Source organism: Kryptolebias marmoratus, linkage group LG19 (assembly GCF_001649575.2).
Source record: "Kryptolebias marmoratus isolate JLee-2015 linkage group LG19, ASM164957v2, whole genome shotgun sequence".
In the NCBI taxonomy this organism is placed as follows: Eukaryota; Metazoa; Chordata; class Actinopteri; order Cyprinodontiformes; family Rivulidae; genus Kryptolebias; species Kryptolebias marmoratus.
In genome coordinates, this window is record NC_051448.1 from 4,176,827 (window position 1) to 4,199,287 (window position 22,461).

A 22,461-nucleotide genomic window follows, 5' to 3' on the forward strand; every position below is an offset into this window, starting at 1 on the left:
CAGACAGTAGCACTGATGCCAGTTAGTTAATGGAACAATTTTAAGCAACATAGCACAATCTGTTAGCGATCAAAACATGTGTTGGAGATCAGTCTCAGCTACTACAACACCAAAATTTAGCTCAATATCTGGAAAACCAACAGAGTTATAACCATTTTTGTGTTGACTGCAAAAGCTATTCAGTTATTGATGTACATCTAATGGTTACGTCTACCTAAACTCATTAAAATGTGTTTAGTATTTGGTTACAAACAAACACACACACACGCACACACAAGCAAAAGCATTATCATCTGCCCTTGACCTTTGGAGGCTAGAAATGAATATAACTAAAGCAATTTTCATTGCAACATGATATTTCTGGAAGATTTGACATAATTTATTAGCGATAAAAGCCCATATCATAAAGCTGTTGGATTAAAATGTTTTCATAGGAGTCTATATTTAAACCAAATATTATGAATACCATACATTAAAACTAAACAAACTATAAATGAAGCTTCATCTTTCCATACAGAGTCATGGTAAAAACACAGCAGTGGGTTCAGGAGCAACAAAAAGGATGACTTCGGTTCCTCGTACATAAACACGTTTAATGAGAGAAGGCGAGAAATTACATTAAAGAATAATCGAGCCACCATGGTAACAATTACACCGCGCCACAGAACTCAGTGCGCACACTTACACGCAAATATTTGCATTCCTCGTATGAATGTGGTGTCAAGTCAACCCCCGGCTCGCTCACACACATTCCAGAGAGGATTTGGAGGTTTCCCAGGAGCCTTCACGCTTCATTCAGACAAAAGGATTCCTTCTTTCAGTCACTTTTTCCTCCTGAGAAATGCACCCGCTCTCACACGTTCTGCTGCATCTTCTAACGAATGTTTTATCCAAAAAAAAAAAAAAAAGACTCAACTAAACTAAAGTTTACTGATAGGCCCTGCGGGAGTCCTCATTGGGAGGAAGCAGAACTGTCCAGTCCTGGTCCTGCAGAGCCACCATCCTGCAGGTTTTAGATGTTTCTCTGCTCCTCAGCAGGTCGAACAGAAGCCTGTTAACACCTGAAACCTGCAGGACCAGGACTGGACACTGATGGCCTTATCATGTCTCACTGAGAAGCTTTGCTCTGACAATCGTAGGAGACAACAACGGCGGTCGTTTCCTCTGACGCCGAAACGTTTTGAACCCGGCTCTCAGAGTGGAAGTTTCTGGAAACAGCGTCGGTGTGAAGCAGTAAATGGATGAACAGCAGCAACAATGGCGGGCAGCAGAGTGCGGATTTATAAATATCAGTATGTTTGGTTTTACCAGACTCCCAGTCTGCATTTCACCTCAGTCGTTTCTGATTTATAATTTAAAGTCGGATGCAGCAGCAACCCAACCTCATCGTTGATCCAAACAACAATGAAAGGCATTTTCTAAAAAAAATAAAGGTGAAAATATTTTTTTTGTCCCACTAGAGCTGAAGAGGTGACATAATTTGTCTCTGCAGATCTGAACTTTTTAATGAAGGTAACATTTTTAAACAAATATTGCTCCAAAAGGTGACTTTGGACACTTCATTTTAGACTAGTGAGCTTAGAAAAGGTGAAAATTCTCCTGATGGTACGAGTGAAATTATTGGTTTTGTCCAACAAACCATCAAATTATAAAACATCCAGTTAATGTCCAGAAGCTTTTAGGTCTAAGACAGTTTAAATAATACATTTTTACTTCTTTTTGCTTTTCTATTTACATTAGAAATCATGCAAACTATCAAATATGTTTCATAATCAAAGCTCAGGCACCTAAACAGGAGGATGAATGAGTCCGATGAGGATCTGCGATTTCACCTTAAAGATCTTTTCTACTGGACACAAACACGAGCCAAAAAAGGGCTGTGATGGCGCCCGGCGGCTCACCGGTTAGCGCTGGACTCCCACGGTGCAAAAGTTGTTATTTCCAGCCGAGCTGCACCCAGTCTGTCTGAGCGAGTACAGCTGACACGGACAAACGTTTGGCCTGTGAGATTTGTTTCCTATTTTAACTCTGACGGCTTTAAATCACCGTGGATACAATTACTCTTCCCACAGTTCCCCTTAACTGTGTCAGAGGGCTGCAAACGGCTCGGCTGTCATTTTCCCCCAATTACCAGATCAAAGCTGAGCACAGGAAGTGAGTCCTTATGACTGCTTCACCAAACAAATGTGACCAAACTAATAAAAAAAAGCTGAACCGTTTTAAAGCACAAAGTTTGATATTTTACTCTTCGACACTCAGTTTACAGAAATAAGTTTAAACGTTGCTTTAGATTCAGCAGCTGCTTCCTGGCTAACTTTTAAAAATCCATTATAAATAGTTTTTTGGGGTAAAAGATTAGAAAACCCAACATCAACGTGAATGAATCTGACGTTTTGTTGTCTTCTCATGAGTCTGCTGAAGCACACGGTTAGATTTTAGAGTTTCATGGCCTTAATATCTTAATTTATTTGAATCTGACCACCTTAATACGGATGGAAATTTACATTTTTTGTGTTTAAACGACATTTCTCTCAAAGCTACAGATTCTGGATGTTCAGATTGATGAAGCTGTTTCATCTTGTGAGGATGAATCGACCCAAACACCCAAACCCAAAGATGGCATCTCGTTAGGCTGCAACTGTTTCCCAATGCGATTCGCGAGGGAGTCTCCAAAATGTCTCCAAACGTTTGCAGAGGGGTTCTCGATTTTCTTGCCTGAGTCACAGAGGCTCACGATCTTATTGCTTCAAGTTTCAAACAAACATGTACAACAAATAAAGCTGGCGTCTCAAAACCGTCTCAATTTAGTTTCTGCAAATTCTAAAGCGTTAGCATTGTATGTAACACCTGCACAGAAAACATCCACCTCACCAGTAATTAAGATCTTTATCGTTCAAATCCGCCTGTCTTCATTGCAAAAGTCTACTCAGACAGATTAAATCATAAACGCGCGGGGACAATGAAGTAATGTGCGCGACCAAGAGTACAATCCTGCAAGCCGTGCGCACAGGAACTGTTCCTCTCAGGGGTTTGAGCCGAGTGTCGTGTGATTGGTCAGAAGTTGTTGTGGGCGTGTTTATGAGCCTTAATGGAGCCACTTTGCTTCTTCTGGAGGCTGTTGGAAAAGTCCAACCGTCTTTACAGCTGTTCCAGCAAAGCTCAAAAAGACCGAAGAGACACAGGCGGTGCTCCGTGGCCGGGAGGAAGTGCGCCTCGACGGGGTGGCGTCGGGACACGTTCCCTTCGTTCTGCGCCGTCAAACGGTGTGTTCTGTCTCAGTCGGTTTAAGAAACACGTCTGGTCGCCGTGAGGGAAGCTAAAATCTGTAACAAGGAAAGGAGAGCTGAGAAACCGGCGGGAACGCCTGGTAGTTCTGATCCGGGTGAAAGGCCTGAGCGAAAACGAACGGCTCGCAACCTCGTGACCTCGAACCGACTCCGTGACTTCTCATAGAGTACGCTGGAGCCTTAAAGAGATGAGATATGAAGCGGCTTCGTCCCGTTGCTCACAGTGCAAACAAAACAGCCTCCACATCGGAGCTTTAAGGTTTTTATTTGCAAAATAAATGTGAGATTAAACCCCTGTATTTGTGAGCTGAAGTACGGAGCAGAGAGCAGAAACGTGGCGTTACGTGGAGAACTGAACGCTCGCAGCGTTTGCGTGGGCGCTCGTGTTGCACCCCAGTGTTTTATTATGGCTGACATTTGCTGAGCTTGACAGAAACAAACACACAAAAAGGCTCACAACAGTCCGGGACAAACACTCTGAATTACAGGACACACACACATGGTTTACTGAATGAATAAAAGATGCTAATTTACAGCATCTCTGGATCCTAATATTGTGTGTGTGTGTGTGTGTGTGTGTGTGTGTGTGTGTGTGTGTGTGTGTGGTCATACCTCAGTGTCAGGGAGTCACACGGGACTGGGGGGCTTCAATAAAAGACGTCTGGAAGAAAAACAAAGAATAAAAACAAAAAATAAATACCTTTAAAAAGTTGTTTCAGCGTGTAAATAAAAGGGGATACCATCTAATATATAAATAATGAATAAAGCAGCACTGGAGTTTTAAAAAGCACTAAGAGTATAATCACATATTGATGGTTTGAGTTAAAGTTTTAATAAAATCTGATGTCAAGACATAAAATATTCCAAGGTTTTTGTTTGACTTTTAATATTCGTACTGAAAAAAGTAAGTAAATCTTCCCAAAAATGACTGTTGTTGCAGTTCAACTTCATCTTAGATTAAATTTGTGGATAATTTACGGTCCTACAGCATATACATTGTATAAGAAGATCTGTAAAGCATCCTGCAGTAGCAGCTAATTTGGTTGTTTTTGCAGATCCTAAGAAAAGAGAGAGTGAAAACTGAGCGGCTGCCAAATATCAGGAAAAAATACTGAATTTATTGAAAACAACATTTTAATGAAAGGCTTTAAAACAGCAGGACAACAGAGGATGAAACGACACGGATCCTTCGGACTGAACTTAAAAAAAACAGGATGTTTTTTTTATTAAAACTTGTCTATTTAGTTTTCTTTGGTGGTGTTTTTTTAAGGGTCTTGGGAGCAAAAGAAGGATTTCATTACATGGTTTTAACTTGTGTTATCGCAGTAAATATGACAACAAACGTCCTGTATCTTCTATATTCCAGCTCTTAAATCAAACAGGTTGAATATCCAGAAAACAAGCAGCCTCGTTGTTTTTGTTTTATTTTTTGCACGAATAAAAACAGTTTTTTTTGGTGGGCTTGTGAGAAGAAATACAGCTCAGTTCAGTTCTTATTTGGTTTCCTATCCAATCACAGAAAAAATAAAACCAGGATGCAAAAGATGAACGTTTATATTTGGAGTAAATAAGAAATATTATTACAGACTCACTCAAACCACGTTTTTATTTCATTAAAACCAACAGAATCACACTATGGTTAGCTTAGACAACTATAAATCACAATCTAAATGTTTTTATTCATTTAAACACTTACAGGCTTAATTATTTTTAATGATGTGAACTCATGAAACCAAATATAAATAAATAAAAATGAGCTGATTAAAGCTGCAAACCTTTGTTTTCTATCCAAAACAGACAAAGTGTCCAAGTCCTTTGCTTCAAAGTTACATAAAGACAGAAAAAGTTGTGGTTTAGCGTATCGCCCGCCGAGTTTGAGACTAAAACTATCGTAATGTTGAGAAAAACACTGAAAATAAACACCACTCTCAGCTACTACCACCTGAAACTCACTTAGTTACAGCCGTCTCTGTGCTTTAAAAGCTCCAGTAGCTGGGGCAGCCATCTTTAATTGGGTCAACTCCAAATGTTAATCGGTTGTAGACGTTTGTAGATATTTTGCTAACAGTACAGACAAACAGAAAAACTTTACCGCTCCACCTTCGCCTTCAGCGGCAGGTGATAAAAACACCTAATTTATTTACTTTCTTTGCCAGTGGCTCCCAAACGCCTCCTTTCGCTTTAAAAATCTATTTAGTTATATTACAATAATTGACCTAACTGTAAAAATCTGCTTAAAGTTCCCCAGACTGCAGTAAATCTTCAGGACAGAAGAATGAGGTGAAGCTTTGGAGCAGACCACCCAGCCGCTGCACCTGTTGAACCACATCCACCTCCCGAGAGTGGCTTTCCGTGCAGATCCACACCTGAGCGGGCCAAAAAACAAACACCCTGCAGCCGGTAAACACTCCTGTCAGACTCAAACAACCTGCAGCGCTGAAAGAACAAAAGAAGAAGACAACGTTGGACTCACCGCTGAGCTCCGAGGACAAATCCAACGAAACAAACACGGAGACGCAGAACTGGGCGCCCGTCAGACGAGGGGGAACTGAAGAGGAGGGAGAGGGTGTTTACTATACACAACATGGATGCCACATGACCAAATTACCTCCCGCAGCTGTCCACCACTCTCACCGCCTGGCCTGACAGGGCCCGAGCGGTGTGTGTGTGTTAAATTGACATTACTGTGTGCTGAAACTTTAGACAGCAGCATTGCTGAAGAGCCAGCGAGCCGCTGCTTATCCTTTAAACGACCCTTCGCTGCAACACGCACGCTTCTCCGGCCTTTCTGACAATTTTCTAAATTAACTTTTAGGAAGTTAAGATTCCGGGAAATTGGGAAAACGTGCAATTTGTGGTCCTGACAGCATCACTGGCGGTTCGTCTCGGCCTTGACGGTCCTGAGATATTTACCAAACTGTGGGAAAAGCTCAGAAGAGGATTTATTTCACCTGAATTTATCTGTTTTTGAATGTGAGGTTGACAAAACTACGAGCACGTCAGCGTAGAAGAAGCATTTGTTTTAAATGAAATGTTACTTCTGGGAATAAATGGAGATTTTAACACTTCTCCTGCTTGAATGCTACAAATTATTTTTACAATAAGTAACACAGAGACGAGAGTGAATCCACAAAAACCACCTTAATAACAACCTACAGAAACAGTAGTAAGAAACAGAAGTAATTCATGTAAGTAGGTTAAACTTAGTTGAACGTAGGTAAATCAAGTGGCTCAAGCCGAGAGCTCTGTTTACACTGAGTGCGTACCTGCATTTCAGAATCAATATCTCTGAAAACTGGTTCAAGTTAACCTTTTTATGTTAGTTTTCATACTTTAAAACAGGTGAACGCTCCTGGATCGCAACAAGAAAAGGTTAAAAATGGTAATCCGTTCCCACCTGTTTACCAGAACTTATTTTTTTACACTTTTACATGCTGTAGTTTCCATTTTCTGAAGCATTTCCAGCATTAATGCAACCATTATGTTCTAAATGTTAATGTTATGTATGCAATAAGTCCACAGGAAGTAAATAAACAGCTAAATCTTCATCAGACGGTCTCAAAATAAACAGTAAACCATCATTACGTGTTGGTGGAACAGTAGCCCACAGGAAAGAAGCACCACCACAACAACTACAAGCAGGATGAACTGAAAGTAAAACTTCTTCTTGGCCTCCGGTGCCGGAGACGCCACAGAGACGACCTGGCCGACCCGCCGGGACCTCGATGTTTTCACCGTGCAGGTAAAAACAGAAGCAGCGTGGCTCCGGTTACACCGGCCTGCGTGCCGGGGGCGTCTGCACCACTGCTGCAGAAGCCGAACTGAAACAAGAACCTGCGGCAGCTCTACTAAAATTCAAAACCAGAGGAAATTAACTTCATACTCCGTGTTTTAAGCTCTGTGGATCTGACCAAAACGATCATTCGTGGCGCAAGCTGGTGCATATTTAGTCAAACCAAAGACTTAATAACATCTCTGAACCCAGAAGAGTCCCTGCTGCTGATATTTAAACTACTTTACAGTGACGGGCTGCACAAAAAGCCTTTCAAACCCTTTCATGGATCGTATTTCATTGTCTCACTTGTACTTGAAGCAACACGCCCTCACCAACACAGGCCCTTGCATTGTTTGGCGTATCGTTTTTTTTCCAGTCAGGATATCCAATGCTACACATAATTACAGCATGTGCGTCCTTTTATATCAGGCCTAACTCTGGCTGATTTACATTTTCAATGATCCCGATTAAAATGTAGGACTAACAGCTTTTCAATTGTACTGAAAAAGAGGAAAAAAAAAAAAAGGGGGAATGGAGAGCGACAAACCAGCGCGGAGGATGAGGAAGATGTAAAGGCAAGTCAAAGAAACTGAGCTGAATTAACGAAGCAGGAAGGAAGCAAAGAAGCGAGACACTGAGATGGTAAAAGAAACAGGATGAGGGTGGAAGACAGAAAACAGCACAAGAGACAGGAAGTGAAAGTTACGGCTGAAAAAAAAAGAAAGTAAAAAGTGCAGAAGGATGCTCGTTTGGTTGAACACGTTCCACCCATACTCTAACCTGAGCAATGCTTCAAATGAAAGTTGTCACCAGGATATACGAACACACCTGAAGAGCTGAGCAAACATCCTGCAGAGGCCACAACCTCAAAATAACCTGAGCAGGAATTCAAAACAAGCCCATACGCAAACATACACCCAAGCAGAGGTAAAAAATAGACAATTCTCTGCAGAAAACCAAGCCTGTCTTAACATTTTCCCCCTCACGGCGTTGCTACAAGCATCAATCAAGTAAAACAGCAATAGACTGAGGAGCTCAGGGCCCTGAGAATCTTACAACAATTACTCCTACAAGCAAAACGAAGAATGTTTTCATTTCACTATAATTTGATCCCTTGGAAATTACATAAACCAGAGTAATCACGGGTTGCATCCTTGCTGCGATTATCTCCCCACCCACAGCGCAGTTCAGCACCGCTTTAAATCCAGTTCAAGCATTTCCATACGCAGTAAAATGAAATGTTAGAAAAACTACAAAGAGTTCCCCGCAGGTAAACCCGGTGATTACGTGCAGACCGGTGGGTGCTAGAAAAAGTGGGGCGGCTAATTCTTGTTTCCCCTTCTCATTTTGGCGTGTTTGGGTGTAAACAAGCCTTCCCCCGCTCAGATGAAGTTCGTATCATGAGGAGAAACGTTGGCTGCACATGACCCGGGTCATCGGGTCTCATTTCAGCTCATTTCACACAGAAACACTTTAAAAGTCTGAAAGCAGTGTCAGCTTATTTCTGCTGATACTGACACACAATCTGCACTATCGCAAAGCAAAAAAAAGGTAATAAAATAAGAATATTGTGGCAAAAAGCACACCAAGAAACCATAAATTATGAGCATTTTATATCCTAACACCTGCTACAATCATTTTAATTTCAGATAAACTATTTAGATGCTTACGTGTTTGACTTTTCAGACAATTGAGCTATAATTGCCCCACTTTTTTCAACATTTAAGCATAATTTTAACTGTTTTAAGTGTTTAAATTAACCTTATAAATTATGCATCACAAGAACAAATTCACATTTGATTCTTTTTAATGAATCTTTTTAGCAGGATTACGTCTACAGAAAACCACAAAATGACTATAACTCAGCCAGTTTTACAGATATTTAACTAAAACTTGGTGTGGTGGTAGCTGAGAGTCATCCCTAACATATACTTTGAGTGCTAACACTTTGCTATTTAGGTTTCACCAAAACGGACATTTTTCTCAACATAAAAAATTGTTTTAGTTAAAAAATTTGGCATAAAATGTGGTTGGCAATGTGCATCTCTTCAAGAAATCTGAGGCTTTTAATGTAATTTAAGCAATTGTTATATTTTTGTTCGGTGGGGAAACACACATTACCAAAAATAAATATTAAAAATGCTATATAAAATAATTTGTCATTACTCTTAATTGATCAAATTAAGTTACAACTTAATGCTGTTTTCAATTATCTTTTGTTTTTTATCTTTGTTTCTGTCTGTTTGTTTGTTGCTTTCCTTTTATATTTTGTTTTTTTCTGGTGTAATGCACTTTGTGCATGAAGGGTGCTTTATAAATAAAGTTTGATTAATTGATTGATTCATTGACTGAGTGACTACCAGAAAGTTGAATGGTTTCTTTCCAAAAGCGATCAAGTATCTAAATAACCTTTCATAATATCTATAACTATGAATATCCATATTATATTAAGCATCTTGTCGTAACATTGGCACATTTACGTTGCTACAGAATGTTATCTATGTTTCCTTTTTTGTATATAAACTTTCTACCCAGTTACAATTTTTTCTACCTTATCTACATTTTACCTGCTTGGCTGCTGTAAAAACATATTTTAATGTACAATTTTGAATAGTGTGATGTAAATATATGTTGATTTTTACCTTTTTACAACATTAACACCATCTGGAATTTCATGTTTTACCATACAGTGCAATAATCTAACACAAAAACTGGACAGGATTTGTATTTTGCTTCTATAATATCCTTAAAAAGCTGTGCCGAATTTCACAATGGAAGCTCGGAATTTGAATAAAGTAATAATATATCCAGGCTAACCCTTGTACGTTGGAGGAAAAGCGCGATGATGCAACAATTGCCAGATTTTTGAATGGAGCGTCGTTCCTCCCCCAGATGAAGGCTCGAAAACCAATAGAAGTTTTTGATTTGAAAAAGTGGGCATGACTTACATCTGGTCCCGCTGCAGCCCTCGGACAGGGAAAAGACACCCCATTAGACAAAATAAATCCACAGTGAGCCATCGGCTCGCTTTAAAACAACAAATAAAGAGGTTTGTGTCGAGGTTTGCTGTTTTAGTTCAGGGGAAGAGCAGTTGGTGACATCTCGGCGGCCATGTTGGAGAGAAAAAGTTTAACTCCCTGCTCACCTTGTTCCCCCCACGAATGAACGCGGTCTTTGGACGCGTCGCCGCCGGACTTTTGTTAGTTTTAGCGAACAAAAAGTAAAAGTTTAAAGGCAACTAAAACGTCAACCCACATCTATCGGAGCCGAGCTGGGAAAGTGGAGCTCTACTCACCGGGACTTTCTTCTCGGCAGGTATCCGCGTCCAAATGCATCAACACGGGGACGTGTTGGCTTCAGCTGGAGGGGTCTTAAATCCGTCTTCCCCCTTGTTTTACCCGTTTCCCCGCCCGGGTGTCGGTATCACCGCTCACCAGTCCCGTTACTTGTTTCCGTGAAGAGGCATGTCTCACCCTCTGCGGAGGTGATGAACAAGTGAACTATTTTTGAAAGAGAAAGTCACTCCTCTCTCCCCCGTTTCCTCCCCTCTGACAGAGGGGACACAAAACAAACACCAGGACTGTGTTGTTTAAAACAAAACAACAAAAAACAACAAAACATGACAGGCAAAAAAATGTGCCTTCCTTAAAGAAGAGGGGTGAAATAAATTACACAGCCACCATGGGCGTATTAACCTGCAGGGGGGACCGGGGCAGAAAGATGTCGTCGTGCCCCCATTAGCCCCCCTAATTAAAGCTGTCGAGTTCTCTGTGTTTTTATTTCAATCTTTATGCTTCTAATACAGTTTCTACATCATTAAATGATTGTTTGAGGGGGTTTATTTTACTGAAACTCATTCAGAAAACAGCTAATTTTCCTCGTCTTTTGTTTACAACTAAATTCGGCGAGCAAATTCGCCGGTTAGAGTTCGGAATATCTCATCTGCATCTGATCTTAGCCCCAGCTTTCGCTTCAACGCTCAATTTCCTGCCTTAAAAGGACTCCGCGTCTGTCGCCTCTCGTCCCCGCAGCTTTTAGTCGCCGTTTCTTCTCAGAAGAAGAAGAAGAACTTCACTTTTTCTCCTTCTCTGATTCCATCGTTCTCCCCCTGACTCTGTTTACATCCAGGGATTATTTTATCGACTGTCCAGAGTGAACTTGTCAATGTTCAAATGTAAACAAACGACTCCAAATTGTTGGCAACGAAACCATTTATTACAAATTATGATGTAGACTTTTGGCAGTAAATGATGCGTATTTAGTGGTTATTTTTAACCTGGATGATACACATTTTATATATATATATATATATATATATATATATATATATATATATATATAAAACAATCAAGGCTACAGTCTCAAATGTCCAGGTCAATGATAAATAATATTTATTAAAATAAACTGGTTCATATCTTCCTTTCTCGGGTGTATTTGAAGTAGATTAAATCGTAAACAGGTGGGCAAAGATGGATGTCTTTGGCGTTGGACTTTAGTTTTATAGCAGTGATGTTGTTTCTGAGACGTTAAGTCGATTAAGTAGTTTTTACTGTCTATATGGTCACAAAGTCAGACGTCTGTTCCTCTCCCTCCCTGTTTTTGTGTATTTAACAAACCTTTATTCTCCAGAAGTTGTGAAATTCACCAGCCCTGTGTTATTCAGCTGCACGGTTACAATAAAATACATTACAGAGACCAAACATCAGTTCAGGTTGAACTATAAGAGTAATCAAAATATCAAACTATCTATTTTCCTCACCACCTTTTAAATAACTTTGCCTTTGAAATCTACTTAACTGGGGTTTTAATTTGTGCGTGGCAGAAATGACAGAATAAGGGAACTCCTTTTGTCTAAAAGAGGAACGACTTTAAGGAAATGGTGAACAATATGCGTCTCGTTGACATGACGCGCAAACTTGACAAAAGATTTATTTTGGTTTCTTTTTCAAAATCTCATCTAACCTCAGTAAGTTAATAAATGTTTCCTGAAAACTGGCAGAAAAATAAAATAACTAACGATTGTTATGGTTTCTGTGACAAACATAAAGACAAAAACATTAAAAAGCAAACATGTTGTATCTGTTTTTAAAGTTTAATACAGACATTACCAATAATGGAAGACTTATGGAGATCTCTCCAAACAGTAGCTGTTTTAGGTTAAAAATGTTCAATTTTATGACAAATGTGAATAAATATATTAAGTAAAATATCTCATGAACCACTCGTCAAATTTTAATGAAACTCTCAGGAAATCATCACTGGATGCACATCAACTGATTCACTTTTGGAGTCAACCTGATTCAAGATGGCTGCCACAGCCAACTGACCTTAAAAACCACATAAGTAGCTCTAAGTTTTATAAATATTGGGCTAACCTTTGGTGTGGTAGTCGCTGAGACTGATCCCCAACACAGATTCTGAGAACCACACAATCTGCAGGATCACACAGTGCAAAACATCTGGCCAACCACTGGACGTATTTTAACGAAACCTTCAAGAATTAATCATTAGATGTGCGTCTAAAACTGATTAACTTTTGGAGTGAGCCCAATCAAGATGGCCGCCACAACCAACTGATTTTAGGAAACACAAAAAACGCCTACGACTCAGTCAGTTTTACAGATTTTCTACTAAAGTTCTCCAATATCTACAGTATCTCCGCTCGAAACTTTAACTGTTGGAAGCAACCAAATCATTTGTCTGTTAGCAAACTATCTCTCGGATCTGATGTGGTAGTAGCTGAGAGTCACTCCCAACACATACTCTGAAGGTTATTTTCAAGGTTCGACCAAAACACAGACGGCTCCGTCGTTTCTCAACAGAAGATGATCTGAGTCTAAAACTCGGTGGGTGATAAGCATTCCTTCAAGAAACGCTCTGACTTTTATTATTCTGAGCTTTTAACTCTTCTTAACCCTTTTAGCACCATATTAATAATAATAATTCTCTTTCTTGTCTAATTTTGTCAATAATTGTGTCAAAAAATGCCCTATGTGTAAATACAAATGCATTGAGCTTCAAGGATCTGTAGAGAAATTTAAATTGAGTTTTGTCGTTTTTAACAGATATGTTTCCCCCCCCCACACACGACTCAAACTTTGCTCCTGAACATTTCTGGAAAAACTCCCAGTTGTGCAACACGAACCCTGAAGGTAAACAGCGGCGGAGGACTGCAAACACGCCACTGTACTTCCCTGGCTGTTGCAAATCCGGACTCTGGGAAAAGGGAATTCCTGCTCTCTGAGAACGCTGACGTAAACGGCAACAGATAAAAGCGGAACGTTACAGAAGGCAGGATCATCTCTGAATCTGAGGCGGTAGAGTTAGTTTCTTCAATCGGTCTGAGGATGAGGACACTCTGGATTCAGGTGGCTGCCGTCTGTGTTTTCCTGCAGGTATGGACACCTTTATGATAGTAAAACTACAGTTTAATGCTTTTATTAATGCAATATAATTAGAAGATTATTTTAGTTTTGTCTTCAGAGTTAATGTTTTTACATCTGCAAGTATTGGGCTGTATTTTTAAATGGTTTCTCATGCAAAGAACTACCACATACAAATATAAATATAATAGTAATAATAATATTGTGATGATTTTTATTTAAATTATTTTTCTCTGTGGTTGTAAATCTTATTAAATAATGTTTCCGTGCACATAGTTGATATCAAAATAATTCAGAACGTCTGAGGACGACAGTTTAACGCACCAACAAGCAGTAATTCAGGAAATGAATGAAAATATCTTCTGTTAAATTTTCCCCTTCAGGTGCCCGGTTGTTTCCCAGCATGCTTCATTGCGGGCTCAGTGGCCCTCTGTGGCACTTCGACGCTCAGCAGGGTTCCTCCTCTGCCTCCCAACATCACCCACCTGTTCCTGCAGATGAACCGCATCCGTGAGCTCAACGCCACCTCGCTGGCCGGCCTGGAGGAGCTCCGGGAGCTGGACCTGGGACACCAGCTGGTCCCGCTCGTCATCAGGAACAACGCCTTCAGCGGACAGAAGCATCTGAGGAGGCTGGTGCTCGACTCCAACCGGTGGCTCCAACTGGAACCACTGGCGTTTGCTGGACTCTCCGGTTTGCAGGATCTCCAGTTGGCCCACTGCAAGCGCGATGACTCGATTCTGACGGACGGCTACCTGGAGCCGCTGTCCTCTTTGCAGACTCTCAACATCTTTGCTAACAAGATTAAAAGGCTCCAGCCTTCAATGTTCTTTGCCAATTTGACAAATTTGACAAATCTGAATCTCAAGCTGAACAATATAGACCAGATTTGTGAGCCTGATCTCGCTGGTTTCAAAGGAAAGCACTTTAAGGTCTTTAACCTGAACTCGGTCTTCCCCAGAGCGATGCTAAGTAACAGCTTCGACTGGCAGAAATGTGGGAATCCTTTCAGAGGAATATCTTTTGAGACCCTTGACCTGTCCAGCAATGGGTTTAGTTTGAGTCAGTTAAAACTGTTCTTCAAAGCCATCGAGGGGACGAAGATATCCCACCTGAAACTCTCGGGGCACGTGGGGAGATCGTTCTCATTCAACAACCTCCCGGATCCAGACAGCAGCACATTTGAAGGCTTGAGGAACAGTTCCGTCCTGTCTTTGGACTTATCTAAAAACTACGTATTTGCTTTGCATCCGGGGGTTTTTAGTCCACTGACCGAAATCACAGCCATTGATCTTTCCCAAAACAGATTGAACCAGATCCACAAGAAGGCCTTTGAAGGCCTTCAGGGTCATTTAAAAACGCTCAACCTGTCACACAACCTGCTCGGGGAAGTCTATTCTCACACGTTTGCGCACTTGACCAACTTGGAAGTTTTAGATTTGTCTCACAATCACATTGGGGTTTTGGGTTCTGGTTCGTTCATCGAACTGCCCCACCTGAAGTCCTTAAACCTGAGTGATAACTCGTTGCGGCAGCTGGATTTTCCTGCATCCCTGCCGAGTTTAGAGCGTCTCGAGTTAAATTACAATAAGCTCATCATTTCGCCCTCCACAGTGAACAGTCTCATCCGGTTTGCCAGTAAGGTCAAGTACCTGAACGTTCAGGACAACCAGCTGATGAACCTGGGGGATGTTCACACGTTTTTGGTCGAGCTGAAACGCCTTCAGGTGCTCTCCTTCGGTGGGAACACCATAAAGTGGTGCTTCATCAACCGGCTCGCTGGTCCGAACGACGTTGAGTTTCTGGATCTCCACGGCAGCTCCCTGCAGTCCATTTGGGCTCAGAGAAAATGTCTGAATCTGTTTGACAGCTTTGGAAACGTAACCAGCCTCAACTTGAGCTTCAACGGCCTGCGTTCCCTTCCTCAGGGCGTCTTCAGGGGCCTCACCTCGGTGGTGCAGATGGACCTCTCGTCTAACGCCCTGACCTACATCCAGCCTGACGTTTTACCCAGAAGTCTAAAGTCTCTCAACCTGTCAAACAACTTCATAGCCTCCCCGGACCCCGCTGCTTTCAGCTCGCTCAGCTCCTTGGACCTCTCGGCGAACAGATTCCACTGTGACTCAGACCTGCAGAGCTTCCTGACGTGGCTGAGACAGACCAATGTCACCTTCCTGACTCCCGTTCGGGAGTTTAAATGTGAATTTCCTGCCGGTTTCAGAAACGTGCCGCTGTTAAATTATCCTGCAGGCGGCACGGCAGTCAGAGCCAGCCAAAACACAAAAAATAAAAAGAAAACATTTTGATTTTGTTTCAAGATACTCCACCTAAAATCCTGAGAAAATGATCAGTGGAAGGTTGACTTTGCTCAGCATCCGCACCATTATTTCCTGTTCATAGTTTGCAGACAACTTTTATTTCACCCATTCATGCACCAAAACGTTCAGCTCGATCAGAAATAATGTGCTATGACTTTTATAACTTATAACTCTTATGCTTTTAGAATTAATTAACTTTATTTACCAATTTTTCCCCCATAGAAATACATTGAGATCTGTTCAGTTCCTTTAAAAAGCATATCTGCTGTATTTTTGTCTTTTTTTTTTGCTTCTTTTAGCTATTGTCTTGATTATTTTAGCTTTTAGCTACAGTTTTAATGTTAGTTTTACCCTCTGTTTTCCTAATTTTAGCTTTCAGTTACAGTTTTGTTAGTTTTACCTTTTTTATTTAGCTTATTTTAATTCTCACAATTCATTCTTTAATAAATTTAATTCCTTCTGTCACTTAGCAGTCATCTTAAAATGATGCTTTTATGTTTAAATCTTAAAACTTGTAAAAGATGATCAAACTGAAAACTCATTCTGTTTTAATTTTGGTTTCTATTCCTTATAAGTTTTGTGTAACAGTTGGGTTTATGCTGATTTTTTAAATATTATTTAAATGTTAGTGCTCAAATGATGCTTTATTATTTTGTTGTTCTTCAAATAAATAAGATCTGATGATTATTCAAACAAAACCGAGGTTTCAGTGACATCAAGTCTGACTTTCTTCTAATCTCCGCAATGAAAAGCTGTTTTTAAATAAATAAACTGCTTAAAAAATTATAGATGAAACAAATGGATAAACACTAAGAATTGATTTGATGCACCTGATGTCACAGATGTAATCTGAGAAATGCTGCAGGCATCATTTAAATGTTTTAAATCTATTTATATAAAACTCCAGAAAAATGAAAGCCTCATGATTTAAATGTAAGTCTGAGGTGTCACCAGCAGGAGGCGCTCCAGGATGGTTTCTAAAACCCACAACCTCCTGTTCAGGCTGGGTTTCAGTGCAAGAAGCAGAATATAATAACATCTTTAATAAACCTTTAAAAGGAAAAATATAAAACAATAAAAACAGAAAATGATCAGTAAGTAAAACAGAATCTGAGCTCTTATAAATTACAAGAATAATCCAAGTCTAATCTGACTCTTAAAGCGGCGTGTTCCAGGTTCAGGCATGTTTTAATATTTAACTTCAGATTCCATGTTTTCATGTCACATATGACCTCCATTATGACTAAATAAATCCCAGCTGTGCTCCGTTTCCATCCTCACTGAGGCAAAGTTGAATTCGCTGTCCTGATAAAGCAGCTCAGTAATTATAAAATATTTTTAAAATGTGAAGCAAATGGACAGTTCAAATGCAAGATTAAACTCGTGATTTATCAGATCTCAACAACGGGGAGGATGAAATTCATTCATCATAATATTTACACCGAATAAAGAAGGTTAAATTACAAAAACAGAACTAAATAAAGAAAACACAACAAATGCAAGACTAACAAGAGTTTAGGGAATATTTTGGATGAGGATTTATTAGGATAAAATAATCAAGAAGTAATGCTTTAATAATCTATGATGAAATAGTGATTATTAGTTTATCTGAACCAGAAGAATCTTTTGAACAGAATGTTTGAATTTTAGTTTCTTTTGGTGCAAAAATTTGGGATACTTTAGATTATTTTGGTAAATAGCTCACTTTGGAATCTGTCAGGTTAGTTTTATTGAAGCATCAGGTTGGAAATAGATGTAATTCATCAGTTAAAATGAAATCAAATCTTTTTTCACAGAGTTATAGGAGCCTCACCGGATCAGGAGCTGTGGAGGGCCAGTCGTCGCTGAGGAACCTGGAGGCTCTTCAGGCCTCGACCGTCAGGGGTCAGAGGTCAGCGTCAGTCCGAGGCCACCTAGCGCCACAGCTAATCTGAGGAGCAGCAAGGAGGCAGCAGACTAAGAGCAATTCTGTTTTTTAACAGCATGAAAACTGAAGTTTCTTTATCTTTTGTCTGCTGGACTCAAAACACTGAAAAAAAAGTGTTTTTCTCAGGTTACAAAATGAAACAAAGACAAAACAAGAGGAAGAAGGTCTTCACCAACAAACTGGAACAAATAAGCCAAGGCTTTCTGCTTATCAGAATAACATTTTCCCTCCTTTTCCAACAGCACTTCGTTCAGTGAATTTCTGTAACTGCTCCAGCACACGTGAGAAGTTTATTTCTGCATGTCAAACCATTTCTTTGGACCTGGATGTGAGGTGGCTGACTGTGGATTCCTCAGGTTTAAATCTGAGTGTCTGAGTGTGCAAGCTGTGGTTGGGAATCAGTAGACCTGGTTGATCTTTAAGAACGATTCCTGAACCGATTCTGGGGTGATATCTTGCCACAGAGGGTCCTGATGATTGTTAGGAGCATCATTTGGTTCAGAGAGGGCAGAAAATGGAGATATCATTTAGGTTGTCTCCTCTGATAGATCAAGGACAAAGAGGAGAACGCTATTATCCTGAAACAGGAAGATAAAAAAACAACAAAACAAAGACAAGCTAATTTTCAAAGTAAAACAGGAAGCGACCAGATATTTGAAGAAACATGAAACTGTCTTTTATGTTTTATCCTTCAGCAGGTGTAGCCCGGCAAGTCTCCAGGTGGATTTTAAAACATTATTCATCCCATAATCAAGGGATTTCAAATTAAGAGAACCAATGCTGCCAAAGCGGTGAACGCAGACAGATTACAAACCGGGGAGAATAAATCCTGACCAACGAGCAGCCGGCTGTTACAGCGTCTTTATTTCATTTTATTCTGTTTGAGCCCGGCCCACCGTGTTACACACACACACACACACACACACACACATCGACACAACCCCCCCTCCATCCATCCCACGTTCCTTCACCCTCCCTCCTCTGGCAGGTTACCATGGAAACAGGCTTCAGTATCCACCTCCTCCACAGTTATTCCCCACTTCCTGATTGTCTTCGGATCTTTGCATCTGTTTCCTCCCAGCCCCCCATCCCTCCAGTCCTCACACACACACACACACACACACACACATATTTGTACATTTCCCAACCCTCACACAGATGTAGAGCAGACAGAGATGGTTTTAAACCCACCTTCAGACTTCGTGGGCCCGGAATAATTTGCCTTTTTATTCAGTCTGCATTTGTTTCAGTCAGGCTCCTCCCTGCTGTCTGGCCTAAAATATAGATCACAATTTATGGATGTTTTGGGGAAATACAGATAAACTATCCTGGATTATACAGCAAGGCTAAAAATCAAACCGAAACTTTATTTAAGTTGAGCTGCTTTGGATGTTGTAGACGATAATTCTTGCAGAGCTTTGCTCATTTTGTATTTTCCATTTTCCACCTTAAACATGTCCAAATACAAAGGCTGTAATATCTTGTTGCACAATTATTCTACAATACAATTATTAAAGATGCTTTCACAAGAACTAATTCATCCATAAAAGCATGTTGACCTGAGTTGTTCAAACATGAAGCAGCTGAAATGTGTTTGTTCTAACAAACGGGGTGAGTGATGCTGATGAGGGAGATCCTCATCTTTTTTTTGCTATTTTCATCTCCTGTTCAGCTCATTTAAGCCTGTTTTTTGGTCTTTTAGACCGTGTTCTGCTTGTTTTACCTTGAACAACTCACTTTTGGCTTCTTCAGCACTCACCGTTCGCACTATATTTTCTAACAAAATGCAGTTTTTTTAGTTTTTCAATGAACCGATGTGTAAAAAGCACAGAGTGAGCTTGTGCTGAAATGCGTTGAGTTTAAATGTGAAGTCTTAAATATGAATTCTGTTGAGATAAATGAGAGGATTAGCTGCCTGTTGGGGGGGTTTTATTAGATAAATGTGGAGACAGACCAGATCAGGGGTGTCCAACCCTGGTCCTCAGGGCCACCATCCTGCAGGTTTTACATGTTTCTCTGCTCCAACACACCTGATTAAATGATTAAATCACCTCTTCATGTTCTGCAGAAGCCTGTTAATCAGCCACTGAGTCAAATCAGGTGTTGGAGCAGAGAAACAAGTAAAACCTACAGGATTGGACTCCTCCAGGAGTCTTTGGTCTTCTTAGAATAACACAGGACTTTTGCTGAAGCCTTTGTTTTAAAAATGACCAATAATTTGACTTGTTTTGCAGCAAGCGTTAAGAGATAGCAACACATCTTTAAATGGGTCCTACACATCCTTTAGTGGAGAGCTGAGCTGCAACTGGATCTGCTGCATTAATAATAGAGACGATTAGTCAGCCCGACCCCCGCAGCGTTTGCCCTCTCTAACCTCCGGTAAGTGAAGAACCCATCGACACCGAGCGGCACACACCTGACTGCCGTCTGAACGACAGACTGGGCCGCGCCTGAGTGCAACTGTCTGCAGCGTTAGCAAAATATCTCATAAACTAGTGGGTAGATTTTAATGAAGCTCTTGCCAGATGCACGTCTACAGCTGGTTAAAGTCGGCCACGTTCAAGACAAACGTGGCTATAACTCTGTCTTTTTTAATTTATTTTACAGACACTGAGCTAAAGTTTGGTGAGAGTCATTCTCAGCTCACACTTTGAGTGCTAACCTCACAATGTTACACAAGATAGTTCACAATGGTGTGAAAGGATGCTAGTTCCTTAATTAGAAAAGTAATTATGATTAAAAAAAACACTTTTTCTGACTCATGCAGAACCTAAAGTATCATGACTGAGATAACAGTGTGTCCTTAAATACAATAAAGATCCAGTAAATGACCTCTGGAGCACGACTCGCTTCACATTCTTCATTTTAATTAAATTATTTAAAGACATTTCAGGTAAATCAGACACTGTGGAGAGACAGAGGAACGAAGGGGTTTGACGAAGGTCATCATTCGGGTTTTAAAGTCATCTGACCACAACAGCAAACATCAAGAACCATTGTTTTTTCTTTTACTAATGTCCAAAATCCATATCACAGATAAGTTTTTCTTTATTATTCTCAAAAGTTCTGCTTTTCACACAGAGAAACAAACCAAACCTGCCCAGAAATACCCTGATTACATCAAATATTTACACAGAAAACCCAGCAGGCTTTTAAAAAGACGATCCAAGGTGTTTGGATTCACACATGCAGGAGAGTAAAGGACGATGGTGGGCCGGAAATTAAATAAAATTAAATAAAAAAAACAAACAAAAGGAGGTTTTCCAGAGTTTCTGAGGTTAGTCGAGTTATTTAACTTCCAGTGAATCGACCGTTTCCATCAGAGGAGGTGGTGTTTGTTTCCCAGCATTTAACGGTTTTAAACTGGCCAAGGATGTAAAGGAAGAAAATAAATACTAATAATAAAAATAATCTGTCGGTAACAAAGTGTTACATGGCCACCGTGGGCGTGGCAGTGAGACATGCCGTCAGGGAGTTATTAGAAGGAGAGGAAGTGATGGATTTTTGGGTCTGACACCTGCAGAGAGACGAAAAAAGGTAAATATGAAACAAAATCTGCTTTCAACAGACACAGATTAACAAGATTATCCAGCAGATTACACGGTAAGTAAGAGAATAAGAGATAAAACCATCAGATTAGGATGTCTGACAGTGTTTAATCCTAAATAATCCCATTTAGAGACGTATTGACTCTACATCGTTTAAAGATTAAACCACAAAAAAGGCAACTTTCTCTACATAAACATCTAAATAAAATGTCAAACAATAATGAATATATTATATATTATATATAAATACAAAATTATTTCTTTATGTTATAGCAATAAAAATACTGGATTATACTGTTTGTTTGTCTGTTTTAATGAAAATAATCACTCAGTTTGAGCCGATTAACGTTTGGAGTCAACCTTATTCAAGATGGCCGCCACAGCTAATCAGCCTTCTCAGATAAACTCAGGTAATTTTACAGAGCTTGATCTAAAATTTGGATCATTACTCAATGAGGTTCTGCCACATAAAAGAAAGTTAAAAATGTAAAACTTTCGGTTCCCCTTAAAGGAGTTCATTCATTAAATAACATTAATTAACATTAATTAATTTTATTTCTGATAAAAGTTGATTAAAACAGGCTGAAAAGACGGGGCTAATTTCTTCATTTAGTTTTTAAACCTGAACAAATATAACATTTAACTGATCGTATCGTCTTTGGTCCGTTTTTTTTAATTCAATGCAGGAAAATGTTCAGCCTCACCAGGAGCGAGACCTGCAGACGCCTTCCTCCTTGCTGGGGGAGCTGTCCAGAGATGGGCTTTGGTTCGGTTCTGCCTCCGTGGACCGGTCCGCCGGCGAGGTGTTCGGAGGAGTCATGTCCAGCTCCAGAAACATGATGTTCTCCGCCTGGACGCAGAACCGTGAGAACAGAGACGGTTAAAGACCAGGAACCTCGTCACAGAACCAGAAGGAACGATGAACCAGAGACAGAAAAACAACTGAAGCTACAGAAATCACAGCCGAGGGCTGGATAACCATGCTGAGGGAGCTGAGGGAGCTGAAGGAGCCGAGGGAGCTGAAGGAGCTGAAGGAGCTGAGGGCTGGATAACCATGCTGAGGGAGCTGGGCAGCTGAGGGAGCTGGGCAGCTGAGGGAGCTGAAGGAGCTGAGGGAGCTGAAGGAGCTGAGGGAGCTGGGCAGCTGAGGGAGCTGGGCAGCTGAGGGAGCTGGGCAGCTGAGGGAGCTGAAGGAGCTGAGGGAGCTGAAGGAGCTGAGGGAG

General features: G+C 40.5%; 3 protein-coding genes across 12 annotated transcripts in view; 1 reads left to right on the forward strand and 2 right to left on the reverse strand.

The window, feature by feature from the left end:
- dtnba (dystrobrevin, beta a) overlaps positions 1–10,650 on the reverse strand; it is a 29,169-nt gene extending 18,519 nt beyond the window's left edge. For 3 of the 9 annotated variants that reach the window (XM_017411991.3, XM_037981570.1, XM_037981569.1), the window contains exons 1-3: positions 10,358–10,649; positions 5,761–5,835; positions 3,900–3,948 (exon numbers count right to left, since the gene is read on the reverse strand). The gene's annotated coding sequence lies outside the window, so the exon portion shown is untranslated. Of the gene's footprint in view, positions 1–3,899; positions 3,949–5,508; positions 5,679–5,760; positions 5,836–10,357 lie in introns of all 9 variants that reach the window. The other 6 variants (XM_025005021.2, XM_017411990.3, XM_017411988.3 and 3 more) reach the window with 6 other exon arrangements.
- Positions 10,651–13,337: 2,687 nt separating this feature from the next.
- LOC108233378 (toll-like receptor 5) lies at positions 13,338–16,061 on the forward strand. Its single transcript, XM_017411798.3, has 2 exons — positions 13,338–13,457; positions 13,829–16,061. Exons 1-2 carry the CDS (start codon positions 13,410–13,412, stop codon positions 15,749–15,751), a joined length of 1,971 nt encoding a protein of 656 aa, XP_017267287.1. The 5' UTR covers positions 13,338–13,409; the 3' UTR covers positions 15,752–16,061.
- Positions 16,062–20,536: 4,475 nt separating this feature from the next.
- Positions 20,537–22,461, reverse strand: part of LOC108233488 (kinesin-like protein KIF3C) — a 23,221-nt gene continuing 21,296 nt past the window's right edge. For both annotated transcript variants that reach the window (XM_037981618.1, XM_017412011.3), the window contains 2 exons: positions 21,943–22,088; positions 20,537–21,207 (listed from right to left, as the gene is read on the reverse strand). In XM_037981618.1, the coding sequence (XP_037837546.1) occupies positions 21,120–21,207; positions 21,943–22,088 (234 nt within the window). In that variant the 3' untranslated portion in view covers positions 20,537–21,119. The remainder of the gene's footprint in view (positions 21,208–21,942; positions 22,089–22,461) is intronic.